Source organism: Penicillium atrosanguineum, assembly GCF_028827265.1.
Source record: "Penicillium atrosanguineum strain IBT 20685 chromosome Unknown utg000001l_segment0_segment0, whole genome shotgun sequence".
Taxonomy (NCBI): domain Eukaryota; kingdom Fungi; phylum Ascomycota; class Eurotiomycetes; order Eurotiales; family Aspergillaceae; genus Penicillium; species Penicillium atrosanguineum.
The window spans coordinates 2,985,445-2,998,087 of record NW_026623133.1 but is presented as its reverse complement, the minus strand read 5'-3'; the positions used below and the strand labels follow the sequence as shown (position 1 = coordinate 2,998,087).

The 12,643-nt window shown below is 48.8% G+C and overlaps 6 protein-coding genes across 6 annotated transcripts; 3 read left to right on the top strand and 3 right to left on the bottom strand.

Moving 5' to 3' along the window:
* Positions 1–48: 48 nt before the first annotated feature.
* Positions 49–879, bottom strand: N7443_001159 (HpcH/HpaI aldolase family protein; the record flags this gene model as incomplete). Its single annotated transcript, XM_056881215.1, has 1 exon — positions 49–879. One exon carries the CDS (start codon positions 877–879, stop codon positions 49–51), a length of 831 nt encoding a protein of 276 aa, XP_056746453.1.
* A 687-nt stretch (positions 880–1,566) lies between these two features.
* Positions 1,567–2,463, bottom strand: N7443_001158 (SDR family oxidoreductase; the record flags this gene model as incomplete). The annotated part of the gene is made up of 1 exon (XM_056881214.1): positions 1,567–2,463. One exon carries the CDS (start codon positions 2,461–2,463, stop codon positions 1,567–1,569), a length of 897 nt encoding a protein of 298 aa, XP_056746452.1.
* A 2,019-nt stretch (positions 2,464–4,482) lies between these two features.
* On the top strand, positions 4,483–6,917 carry N7443_001157 (Zn(II)2Cys6 transcription factor; the record flags this gene model as incomplete). Its single annotated transcript, XM_056881213.1, has 8 exons — positions 4,483–4,703; positions 4,761–5,034; positions 5,087–5,181; positions 5,242–5,365; positions 5,396–5,822; positions 5,875–5,994; positions 6,059–6,334; positions 6,391–6,917. The coding sequence occupies 8 exons, from the start codon at positions 4,483–4,485 to the stop codon at positions 6,915–6,917; spliced, it is 2,064 nt and encodes a 687-aa protein (XP_056746451.1).
* A 623-nt stretch (positions 6,918–7,540) lies between these two features.
* Positions 7,541–9,442, top strand: N7443_001156 (MFS transporter; the record flags this gene model as incomplete). Its single annotated transcript, XM_056881212.1, has 6 exons — positions 7,541–7,592; positions 7,657–7,814; positions 7,880–8,299; positions 8,350–8,479; positions 8,539–8,832; positions 8,889–9,442. 6 exons carry the CDS (start codon positions 7,541–7,543, stop codon positions 9,440–9,442), a joined length of 1,608 nt encoding a protein of 535 aa, XP_056746450.1.
* Positions 9,443–9,911: 469 nt separating this feature from the next.
* N7443_001155 (MCT family MFS transporter) lies at positions 9,912–11,440 on the top strand (the record flags this gene model as incomplete). The annotated part of the gene is made up of 4 exons (XM_056881211.1): positions 9,912–10,128; positions 10,208–10,314; positions 10,372–10,955; positions 11,011–11,440. The coding sequence occupies 4 exons, from the start codon at positions 9,912–9,914 to the stop codon at positions 11,438–11,440; spliced, it is 1,338 nt and encodes a 445-aa protein (XP_056746449.1).
* Positions 11,441–11,682: 242 nt separating this feature from the next.
* Positions 11,683–12,306, bottom strand: N7443_001154 (uncharacterized protein; the record flags this gene model as incomplete). Its single annotated transcript, XM_056881210.1, has 2 exons — positions 11,683–11,936; positions 12,012–12,306. 2 exons carry the CDS (start codon positions 12,304–12,306, stop codon positions 11,683–11,685), a joined length of 549 nt encoding a protein of 182 aa, XP_056746448.1.
* Between the last annotated feature and the right edge of the window lie 337 nt (positions 12,307–12,643).

Genomic DNA, 12,643 nt, shown 5'->3' with positions numbered 1-12,643 from the left:
TGAACTAAGAACTAGCCATGAGAAATAATTATCACTCAAATTTAGATTCTATACCTTCTGCTTCTGTACCCTTTGGTTAATCTCCTCGTAGTTTTGAACAATCTGCTTGAACGACTTTTGCAATATTGCTCCATCCTGACCACTCAAAGACCAAGTAGCGCCCAAGGAGAACCATCGCTCCAGAAGGTCTAGGCGACCGCCAATACCGCCGACTCCAATAGGCTTGCCGTACTTCTTTCCGGCATTGATGATCTTGGTGACAGAGTCCAGATACAGAGCATCATCATACTTGCCTGGGATACCTAGATCTGTGGTAAGATCATTCGAGCCAATCAAAACTCCATCGACACCGTCAATCGCAAAGATCTCCTCTGCCAGATCCACGGCACCAGGGGTCTCAATCATTGGAATGAGCATTGTCTGCGAGTTCAACGCTTCATTCTGCTTCAATGTGGAGACATGTTGGAAGTTGAAGGCAGGCTGGTTGTTTGTACAGCCTCGGGCGCCAATAGGCGCATACTTTGCGTGATGAACGATGTCCCGAACTTCTTGAACGGACTCGATGTGGGGGATCACGACTGCTGCCGCTCCGGCGTCGAGAATACGGCTGATGTGCCAGTGTGACTTGGAGGGAGATCGGACCACGGGCGAGACGCCGACATAGTTGCAGGCCAGAATGAGCTGCGAAACCTCGCGAAGACTGAATGCTGAGTGCTCCATGTCGATGAAGATTCCATGGAAGCCGGCCATTTTGACCATCATGGCGACTTCGTTGCCGATGGCATATTTGATCGTCACGATTGGAGTGACTTGATTGTTGAGAATGCGAGTTCGGAAGGGATTCGGAACGGTGAATTCTTGTTCGCCGGTTGAGCCCATTGTGAATGATTTTTGTAGCAGGGACTGATGACTCAAAAAGTGGTATAAGGTGTGTCAAGGTAAGTGCTTGACACTATGTGATCAAATTGCACGATTAACTTTCAACGCCATCTTTATATGCTGATACACTCCGATCGAGGCTGGCGGGAAATGTCCGACGTGCATGGAGAATATCCGATCGGCTTGGAGGTCCCGTGAACCTGCCGAGAATGCGCATGGAACCCAATCTTCGTCACCCGATCATTGATTTGTTTAAACTCAAAAAGCACTTTGATAATCATATCGTTGATGGATTTGGTACTGGTATAGGGCTTAGTCGAGGGGGAAGTCGGTCAACTCGATTAAACTATCGGGGCTCTAGAGAAGCTACACCACGACTTCAACTGTATGGGTACTCACGTGGTTCTCAAGATTAATGACGACTCGTGTGCCGCGCCGCAATGGGCCTTTTCAAAGCTGTAGAAGATGAATTGTTCCTGGATCCGGACTTATTAGATCGAAATTACACCACAGAGCCTACTGCATAATGCCAGAAGTTGAGGTCTTGAAATTCATTTTGAGACAACAAGGGAGCCGAAGTAATTAGATGCTAACTGTTCTAATGTTGATTCGTTCATGAGAAAGTCTCTCACTTGCGGGTTCCTCTGGCTTTGTGTAGACCTATCGGTCAAAGTTTCATCATCTTCCTTACTGGGTATAAACTCCAGCCTTAATATCAGCCAGAAGACCTCGCCCAGTAGGCGTCCATCCAAGCCGCTCTTGGGTCTTTTTGCTTGAAGTCGGATTGTTGGCAGCGACAGCGAAGGCCATGAAACCATCGAAGTGAGCCTGGGCTTCTTCAGAGGTTTTCGAAACGGTCGGTACACCAAGTTGCTGTCCGATGGTCTCGGCAATTTCCTTCATCGTAATAGCTTCTTCGCCAACACCGTGATACTTTGCACCAGGCTCGCCCTTCTCTAGAGCCAGACGGTAAAGACGAGCGGCATCGTAACGGTGGACTGCGGGCCATTTGTTCTGTCCGTCCCCGATGTAGGCAGATTCACCCTTGGCACGCGCAATCTGAGTGATCATATAGATGAATCCGTGATCTTCATCGCCATGGACACTTGGAGAGAGTCGCACTGCCGATGCTCGTACACCCTGGGTAGCGAGCTTGGTAATTTCCCCTTCATTGCCCGCACGAGGGTTTGGGAAGGTCACAAAATCCACTTGAGAGTCTTCATTGGCCAGATCACCCTTGGATAGCATCATGGTTCCAGAAGTGATGACGAAAGGGCGGTTAGACGCTGCGAGAGTCTCACCGATGGCCACGATGGCGTCGTATTCGACCTTGGCGTTCTCGGCGAATTTGGTGAAGTCGTGGTTGAAGGCAAGATGAACGACACCCTCTGAATCTGAGGCACCGCGCTTCAAGACTTCAATGTCCTCAATAGTCCCAATGATTGCATCAACTCCTTTGGCACGCAGTTCAGCTGCCTTGGATTCTGAGCGTGCAAGACCGACAACGGTGTGGCCAGCACTCAGCAACTCCTGGACAACAGCCTGGCCAACAAAGCCAGTAGCACCAGTGACGAAGACACGCATGTCGAATATGGGATTGAATAAGTTATTTCGGAAAGTATTGGTTATGAAAAGCTGTCCAAGTGTGGATGAAATTGCTTTCCATAGGGGATTCCTAGCAGGTATTTATAGATCTACTAGTGAGTTCAGAGCTCCAATCCCAACGGACATAAAGTCTATTATTTCCATGATTCTAGGTAGTGGAGTTTGATTTGAATCGAATTCCGCACACCGTTTAGGATGAAAAGCGCTCGAAGTAACTAACAAGAGATGGATGAAGGGCCACACAAATACGAGCGCGGGTTAGCGTGAATCCACCCGTGGCCAATCAACAGCTCGGATTTTACACGGAGTTAAGACAAATGGGGCCGTCATGCACTGCATGTCTTGTTGAACCTCTCCTTTCCACCTAACAAGCTATCTCTCGAGAATATGGACATATCATCCGACCGATCCTCATGCGGAGGAAATGGACCCCGACGCCGCCGGGTGCACACCAAATCCCGACGAGGCTGTCGAAATTGCAAGCTCCGCCGTGTCAAAGTGAGCGCTCGTCCGGGAACCCTTTCCTCTCTGCAATAAGCTAACGGTGTCTGTCAAGTGTGACGAGGGCAAACCAGAGTGCCAAAAATGTCAAGCTTTTAGCGTGAAATGCAATTACAATTCGCCAAATACATCAGACTTGCAATCTACCTGGCAGGATTCACCGAGCAAATTAAATACTAAGGACTCATTCAATCAGCTTGTATTCAAATCACAGCCAGTCCCTAGCATTAAACATCCGACGATCATGGTTGGAGATGGCTATGGCTCTTTTCCACTTGATCCAGATAATTTAGCTCGATTGGACCGATTCCAACACCGCACGGTGGCCACATTCGCAACTGCCCGAATCTGTGAGCTCTATCAAAATGACGTGATCAAGATTGCTTTAGCAGTATTTCGCCCTCCCCAATCATGCCATAGGCGCTTTCAACTAAACATTGTATAGCAACCATTCCTTATGCACATTATCCTAACCCTCACCGCCACTCACGATCGCTATCTGTCCATCACTCCAGAAAACGCCAAGCGATCAATGGTCGAGGCTTATCATTGGTCAAAAGGAGCCGCGCTGCTTAATCAGAAGCTCTCAAGCCCAATACTACCGCAAGACCGTGATGCTCTTTGGGCTACCGCGGCCATGTTAGGCATCACTAGTGTCACTTCTATTGAGGCATCAAATCCGCGGGAGGCGTGGCCTCTTAAACCCTATGATCCTAATGATCTAGACTGGCTTGATATGTCTCAAGGAAAGGAGGCAATATGGAATATTTCCGACCCTTTACGCCCAGATAGTATCTTCCACGCCATGGCGTCCGAGTACCGCGCTCTCAATGACTCACCCCGACTCTGTGAGCTTGAAAAGATACCAAGGGAACTTGTCCGACTATGTGGCTTGGATGAATCTTCAGGACTGCAGCAGAATCCATATTATCTCGCCGTGTCTATGCTGGTCCAGTTGGGGGGTGACCGATGCACCCAGGCCTCGATGACAAGATTTCTTAGATTTGCGAAATACATGGAGCCCGATTTTCGAAACTTGTTGCACAAGAAGGATTCTTGCGCGCTGCTGATTTTGGCTAATTGGTATGCTCCTATGCGCCAATCGTTATGGTGGATTGCCAGAAGAGCCCAATTAGAATGCCGGGCAATTTGTTTGTACTTGGAGAAACATCACCCCAACAACAAAGATCTCCAGATGATGCTTCCAAATCTAGAGCCCCGGAGATGACTACGATCCAGCAGCATGTTTAATAATTGAATGAGTTAATGAAGTTCACACAATCTCATACAGTGTCGCCTTCCTAAACGGGAAGGAAGGGTCCGGGTCACACGTGACCGGCTTAGTCTTTCCCCGACTGGTGGAATTCTCCGAAGCGATCTACTCGCCATGAATCATCCAAAGTGCCATTTGTGCTGGGGACAAAGACAAGTAGATTGCCAGAATCGGTCTTGTGGGTCACACAGCGGAATTAAAATTGATTCTGACTAGATGCAATCATGAGTGAAAGAGGCTCGGAAATTGTTTTTCGCGCGGAGAACATCCCGGTCCGGTTCTTCAAAGCATGTCGGTGGTGTCGCCGGCAGAAGATGCGGTGCGATGCACGCAACCAGGTCCCATGCTTCCGCTGTCGCTCAACGGGCCGTGACTGTATCCTGGACCCTATAGAAGATAACAGGCGACGTAATGAACGTCGGAGGAAAACTACCACTCCCGCACGGTGAGATTCAAATTGGCTCTACTCCGCACGAAATATGACTGATCTATTTGGACTTAGTGGCTCGGCGGTGACTTCTCCACTGGACCAGCGTAGTGGGTTTCATACTCCTGCTTCAAGGGACCAGGATTATTCACCTGTTGCTGGTCAGGATACTTCCTTCGATACCTCGATTGACTCATTTCCGGAGTCATCGCTAGGGAGAGTGCGAAGGTCTCAGACTGCTGATCATCATGGACATGGACATGAATCGCAACAGTTAAGTCCTAATGACATGATTGCGCCGGTGTCAGCGGTGCATTCCATGTCTGTCAATCTACTTGGGACTGATGAGGTGAGTCTAATTGTCAATCTGAGTACCATGAGCTGAACTAATACGCACCAAGATCTTCATGGAACATTCAAGCAATGGAGACCCTAGAGGAGATATTGTTGTTCGAGGTATTGTCAGCGAAGAACAGGCCAGAGTCATGTATGAGAGGTATGTAACACACCTGATTCCCTGGGTGGCAGTAGATCTAGATACTGACATTAACTACAGATTCACCGGCGGAAGCAAGAACTTTTTACCTGTTTTTGACCCCATCAGAGATACATTTGACTCTATACGGTCACGTTCACTATTCTGTTTCACAGTGATAATCTACCTGGCCAGCAGGGCTGTGGTAGATCTACGCAGTGACACCCACATGCAGCGAGTACTACAAGACGAAGCGCAGAGACTCGCTGAAGACAGCTTCTTTGAACGCCCAACGAAGCTCGAAACGGTGCAAGGCATGATCCTACTCGCCGCATACTCAGAGAAAACCTGGTTTTCGACCGCCCTCATTCTGCGTACAGCCTTGGATTCCGGCTTAGAAAAGTCACTTGACAAATTGCTGTCTCAAGAGAATCTGCCGAGAAGCTCACTCTCTGCATCCATGGCTGACCGCCAGTTGGTATGGCAAGTGCGGACCTGGCTCATCAGTTTCACGTTGGAGCTGGATGTAGCTTCTGGTACCGGTCGCAAGTCCCGCATAGGTGAAGTGGATATTATGAAGCTACGCAAATTTCTCGATTATCCGCTTTCGCTCCCATGTGATATGCGGACTGTCTGCATTATTGAGCTTCATCAACTTCGAGGTTCGTACCTTCGGGTTGCCCTCTGAGATGGTCATCTAGGCTGACGATCCAGGTCACTCCCGTATAATTCTCGATAGCGCGGGGACAGTCCAAGATATAGTCTCAACAGAGCTTCCTGCGATCATGACAAGGCTACAGAACTGGTGGGCGACATGGGATGAGATTCACTGTAGTAAGTGCACCCCGATATTCATGTCTTCCGAATTTTGTCATGGACGCATACTTACATCACGAAGATAATGGGTTTCATTCAGGTGCATTCCAGCGTAGCAGTCTCAAGCTGATGGTCACCTACGCCAGAATATTCGTCCTATGTGCCTCTTTGGCGCGCATCCAAAAATTACAGCCTGCGAATTCTGAGTCTGAGATTACTGACCAAAATGTATTGAACCTGTGGCAATCCCTCGTTACGACTATCATGGACCAATTGGCATTCTTGATCAACTGGCCGTCTTACCGATGTCAGCTTCCGTGGGCTCCAACCTATCCAGCTCTAACAATTGCCTTTGTCAGTAAGTCAGGACTTGGCTCGTAGCTTACCCTGCACAATTTGCTAAGCCACTGTTAGCTACATTCGCACTTCGGATCGCACGTTGGCGACCAAACTGGATTGATCAGGACCTGCTCCTAGACAGGGCGGAAAAGATCTGCGATTTTCTGAAGCAGCCACCATACCCAGACATCCACCGCACTGTTTCCATCTTTGTCAATTATGCCCGGGCATTGATTGCCAGCCAACGTCCACAAAGCAATGACAGCACAGAGGGCCCCAATGTATCCGAGCAGGGTGATGGGCATGTTCCCTCGTACAGAGGCCCAGACAGTCCCATGCAGAATGCCCCGCCTTTGGGACCTCTCGACGATCATCGGTACAGACCCGGCACGGCTCTCCCGAGTGATAAGGACCCAAGCATGGCTACCATACCTGGTAGTGATGCAGCTGCGACAACCAGACCGCCTCTTCCCAGACTGCCTGACACGATGGAAGCCCCGAACTGGACCATGTCGAATTCCATCGCAGACTCCTTCGGGCTGTTCGAGGAAGGACAGAACGATATCTTTGATTTCTTGCCGATGATGCCCTCCTTGCCCTGATCGAATACTCAGTACCACATTGAACATATGCAATGATACCCACAACAGATAACTTTCTCCTGAACCCCGTAGATACGTAAGTAAACCTGGACTTTTGTCGATCTGCAAAGTTGGTCCTAGCTTGATAGTGGGTGGACCACGCCACAAAATCAGGATAGGACACAGCAGGTCATCGGGCCGCAACACAGAAGACATTTCTGACATTTCAAGGAAACAGCGCTAAAGTATGGGATTGCTAGAGATCTAGGCGTCGGCATCACCCGTCCACACACACCGGGTCCTGGCCGGCACCGGGAATGGATTGCTCTAATACCCGGCCCCGAACCGGGACCGGTTCAACTGCTCAAATTTTGTAGTATAGCAGCCACATCATTGGTACATTGAGTCTATTCAAACATAATAGCTGCAACGCTATGCATGGGCTGTGGGATCTAGATTAGTGACTCAGTTTTTCCGCCGATTTTTTGGTCTCCACTTGACGCGGTGGACAATTCGGAGATTCCTTTATATAGCGCTTGGTTTCGCGCTCAGGGGATAGTTGAATAGTAACATGAATCAAAGATCTTCCTGATCAGCTTTCTTTACCTGTTTTATTTTCTTTCCTCTTGGCATCTACAAGGGCAATGGAGTTCATACAATCTCCGATGGCTCGCATTACCAGTCTCTTTTCTTCCGGTGCGATTGAGCCCCTCAATATGGTGTTCCATCTCTGCCCCTGTCCTATCCTAACTGTTTATAGACAAGATGGAAAGCTCCAATGAAAAGGCCACCATCACAGTTCAGTCCGCAAAGAGCTACAATGAAACAGATGATTACACACTAGTTGAATTGTCTCCGGAGGAAACTCTGGTCGAGTTTTCCCCGGACTCAACAGCCGACCCGAATCAGTGGATGTTTGTAAGCTACATCAGGTCTACCAAGGAATGTCAGAGGGAGAAGGCGGACTAACGACTATGCGATAGGGCCAGAAAATGTACAACGCCGTCGTGGGGCTCCTAGTGGTACTTAACAGTGGCGTGTCGTCTTCCCTGCCTAGTAATGCAGTCCCCACGATCATGCAGGATTTTGGCCTGTCAGCAGATGGCCATGGCCAGAAAGTATTGCCAACATCCATTTTCCTGATTGGGTATTGTATCGGGCCTCTAGTCTGGAGTCCTCTGAGCGAAACAATTGGCCGGCGACCGGTTCTCTTCTGGAGTTTTACTGTCTTCTTTCTCGGCACTCTGGGTTGCGCTCTGGCGCCCAACTGGATGTCGCTATTGATCTTCCGTGTCATCTGTGGCACTATGGCTGCGGCACCCCAGACTGTCGTGGGCGGTGTTTATGCGGATTTGTTTTCGGATTTACGCAGTCGTGGTCGTGCGATGGCTTTATACATGTCGGTATGTGCAAACCACAATGTTCTTTAAATGCCAAGCTAAGCCCACCACAGGCATCAAGCTTTGGTCCCATCATTGGCCCGATTATCTCCGGATGCTCGGTTCAGTATGGCTGGCGATGGACATTTCGCATCGACTTGATTTTCAGCGGCCTCACATGGCTGGGCCTGCTCTTTTATTCTGGTGAGTGCCGAGTCAGCCCAACCCTGTATCTTCATTTTTCTAATGTCTCGGCCCGATAGAAACATTTGCTCCAGTCATTCTCAAGAAGCAAGCTTCCAAGCTGAGGAAGGACACAGGGTGTGATCGATATTTCTCCCCGCAGGAGCTCAGAAAGGCGGATGCCGCATTCACTTTAACCCAAACCATCACTCGGCCTCTTACCATGCTCCTTTTCGAGCCTATCATTCTGTTCACGGCTATTTACATCTCGCTCGCATGGAGCATGGTCTTTTTCTATTTCCAGGCATATCCCATCATCTTTGAGGGCATCTACGGTTTTGATATCTCAATGACCTCTCTCACATACATTCCGGGTGAGTCTTCTCTGTTTCATCTTCACGGTCTACATTGGGAAGCTAATCGTTATCAGTGGGCGTCGGCGCTGCATCATCCTGTCTCTTCGCCTTCACTTACGACATCATCTACGAAAAAGCCAAGAAACTTGGCAAGCGCTGGACGTCCAGCCCCGAATACCACCGACTTCCACTTTCTTGCGCAGCAGGTCCCCTCTTAGCAGGCAGCTTATTCTGGCTTGCATGGTCGGCCAGAGCCTCTGTTCACTGGGCGGTGCCTGTGATGTCGGGCCTTGTCTTCGGAATGGGGTACCAAACCACGTTCATTTCACTGCTTACCTATGTCACCGACGCATACCGTATCTATTCTGCTAGCGCTTTGGCTGCGTCCGTCATCTTGCGGAGTATTGCAGGTGCGCTGTTTCCTCTCGCCGCAGATCCACTCTATGCGAAGCTCGGTGTTTCGTGGGCGACCTCGGTCCTTGGATTTGCCGCTATGGCCTGCATGCCGATTCCCTTTGCCCTTCTCTATTTTGGACCGTGGATCCGTAAGAGAAGTCCGTTCTGTCAGCGGCTGTTGGAGGAAGATCTGTTGAAGGCTGGGAGTGGAACGAGGATGCCGGAGGCTTGAGGAGTTACTCAAGGCCATATGACGAGTTTGATGATACCATGAGTACCATGCACATTTTCGCTTTTGCTGCAGCTTTCTTTACTTGCATATTGGTTTCGGGCATATGTGATGAGATAAAAGTACAGACCCACTTGAGTTATACCCAATTTTAATCCTAGATTTCAGAGTACATCCTGTCTGTTCCTTCTAATTCTTAGGATTTCCTAGTCTCAAGTTTACATGACACGCTTAAATCCATTAAACTCCGTCAATCTCATATCAATAAAGATGACACTATCTCGCGCAACCAGGGTTTGGTGGCTGCGCACTTCGGCGCTTCGGACCGGAAGTTCATGAACGGCCGCCCCGATCTGAATCAAGGTGATTCAAAACAGAGCCTTCCTACCCTTCCACATATGTTATTCTTTTTGACAGAGACCTGAACAGTTTCGAATTCTCTCAAGGCAATCTCTTCATCCAAAGTTTCATAATGTCCGCAATCAATTCCAAAGATGTTCCTACCGTGCCCTCCACTGTCTCAGAGCATACTTCTCTCGACGAGAAGCCACTGACGTTACAAACTCAAGATGTCGAGAAGCCCAGTGCTGGGAACCCTGATGATCCTGCTCCGGATGGAGGTTTGCAGGCATGGCTGGTGGTACTGGGCTCGTGGTGCGCATTATTTTGCACATTCGGATGGATCAACAGTATGTGGTTGTACAACACGGGGACGCGTGCCAATGTTAGGTCTTCAGGTTGATTTCTGATTTTTTTTTTTTCCAACAGTCATCGGAACATTCCAGAGCTACTATGAGGAATCCCTTTTGAAGCAGTATTCTGCCAGTACGATCGCATGGATTCCATCGCTCCAGATCTTCTTCATGTTTGCCATGGTATAACACCTCGTTTCCATTTTCCATTAAATGAAAACTGACTAGAATATTTCACAGGGCCCTATCGTTGGTCGATTGTACGACAACTTCGGCCCCCGCTGGCTCCTCCTTGGTGGCTCTTTTCTGCATGTCTTCGGCCTCATGATGGCCTCAATCTCGAAAGAATACTACCAAGTCCTCCTATCCCAAGGTGTATGCAGTGCAATGGGGGTCTGCGCAATTTTTCAGCCATCAATGAACGTCCTACCAAGCTGGTTTGACAAGAAACGTGGCGCCGCCTATGGAATCGTCTCAACGGGATCGAGTTTGGGCGGCGTGATCTTTCCAATCATGGTCAGTCGCCTAATCAACGAAGTCGGCTACGGCTGGGCCATGCGCGCTGCCGCATTCCTGATTCTTGCTCTGTTGTCCATCGCTGTTCTCACGGTGCGATCCCGCGTCCCTCCTAGAAAGCAGAACATGGATAAAGCGAGCCTTGTTCGGCCTTTCACAGAAATCAAAATGGTTCTGGTTGTTCTCGGGTTCATGCTCCTGACTTTTGGAGTTTTCATTCCTATCGATTATTTGGTTGTGCAAGCTATGCACGCTGGTATGGCTTACAGTCTCGCGCAGTACTTGGTTCCCATGTTGAACGCAGCGAGGTTAGTTTAAACATTAAGTCTGGACCAAAGTACGTCACTAACCTGTGTTTCTCAGTCTCTTCGGTCGTATAACGGCTGGTATGCTCTCTGACAAAGTCGGTCCCTATAACATCTTCGTTACTGTCTGCATTTTCGCCGGCATCCTGGTTCTCGGTCTCTGGATCCCTGCTACTGGCAACGCAGCCATCATCGTCTTTGCCTGTCTCTTTGGCTTTGCGTCGGGGGCATATGTCTCACTCGCTGCTGCTTTGGTGGTCAAGATATCACCATTCCCTGAGATCGGTTACCGCACCGGTTTGTTGTTCCTGTTCTCATCCATCGGCGGGCTGACGACCAATCCAATTGCCGGCGCCATCTTGGCTCATGATAATGGCTCCTACACGGGCATGAAAGTATTTGCTGGAGTTCTGTTGCTTGTGGGTAGCACTTCAGTGATGGCGACTCGGCTCTACGGGACTGGGCTCATTTTCAAGGCCAAATTCTGATTCTTTCTTTTGGCATTTACGGGGCTCAAGTTTTGATTCGCAGGTAGCTCTCTTCTCTAATATATTTGATAAAGCCCGGTACTCAGAAGAGGCAAAGCGAATAATATAATATAACACTGACTGACCTGGCTTCAACCAGCTCCCACAAAAGTAATATAATTTGCATAGAGAAACTGAAAATATGCGGTCCCTAGAAGATATACAGAATAAAAGTCGATATAAATCATTATTTGACGCTGCGACTATTCTGATTCATACTCGGATGAACTTTGATCGTCATATTCCTTCAACATGTCGAGTCTCGTTCTTTTCGAGATGTCCGCTGTTTCCAGCGACCGGTGCCAATCCACCTCGCATCCAATATCATCCATCAAATTCCCATCGCAACAATCAAAGATGAAGTTTTCAGGGTAGCTTTTGCGATAGTCATCACTATCTAGGATCTCCAACGGTTCATCGTGATCAGCAAAGAGTTCTTCATCGGGGAACGCATATCCTGAGAAGATATTAGTTGAATGAACTTGATCCATGGAAAAAAGACCGCAAATGAACAGATAGGTGGAAAACCCACCGGGGTGATATCGACAACTCGTCTTCGAGTTCTCCGTAACATCGAACTCTTCCTTGCAGTTTCCACAACGCTCGTACCGCGAAACAGGGCGCTTGGTGCCTGCGATTTGTCCAGGGACGTTTTTGACAATAGAGCTGTCTACAAACAGCTCTTTCACGGCTTTTTTGTGTGCTTCGGGGATCTCATTGCAGATGGACAACAACAGTGCGCGTAGTCTCTCCTCGGAAGCTGTCTTGATCTCATGGTCGAGATTGAGCAATGCTGTGGCGGCTGGGGTCTGCGATGAGTCCGGCATTTCTTTTATTCTCTGCTAGGTGAATTTTGAGATGGAAAAGGGTTTCAGAGCAAATGTGTTGGAATCGATAAGATATCTGGCGCGTTGTTCACGCGTAACGCGTCCCTCCCGATAGTGACCCCCTTTTTGGCGCTTGATGTGAGTGTTCACTGTAGAGGTGAAAATCACTCGAAACAGTTTCTCCAAAAAGCCTTTCGGGAGAAGGGATGTGCAGACTGCTCTCTTTACCTTCAAATTTTAGGCTTACACGATGCACAGCCTTGGAGGCGACTATGAAATTTAGCCGCAGTTAAGACATCCATGTACATCCCAACTCTAACACCTGAATTCCAAATAT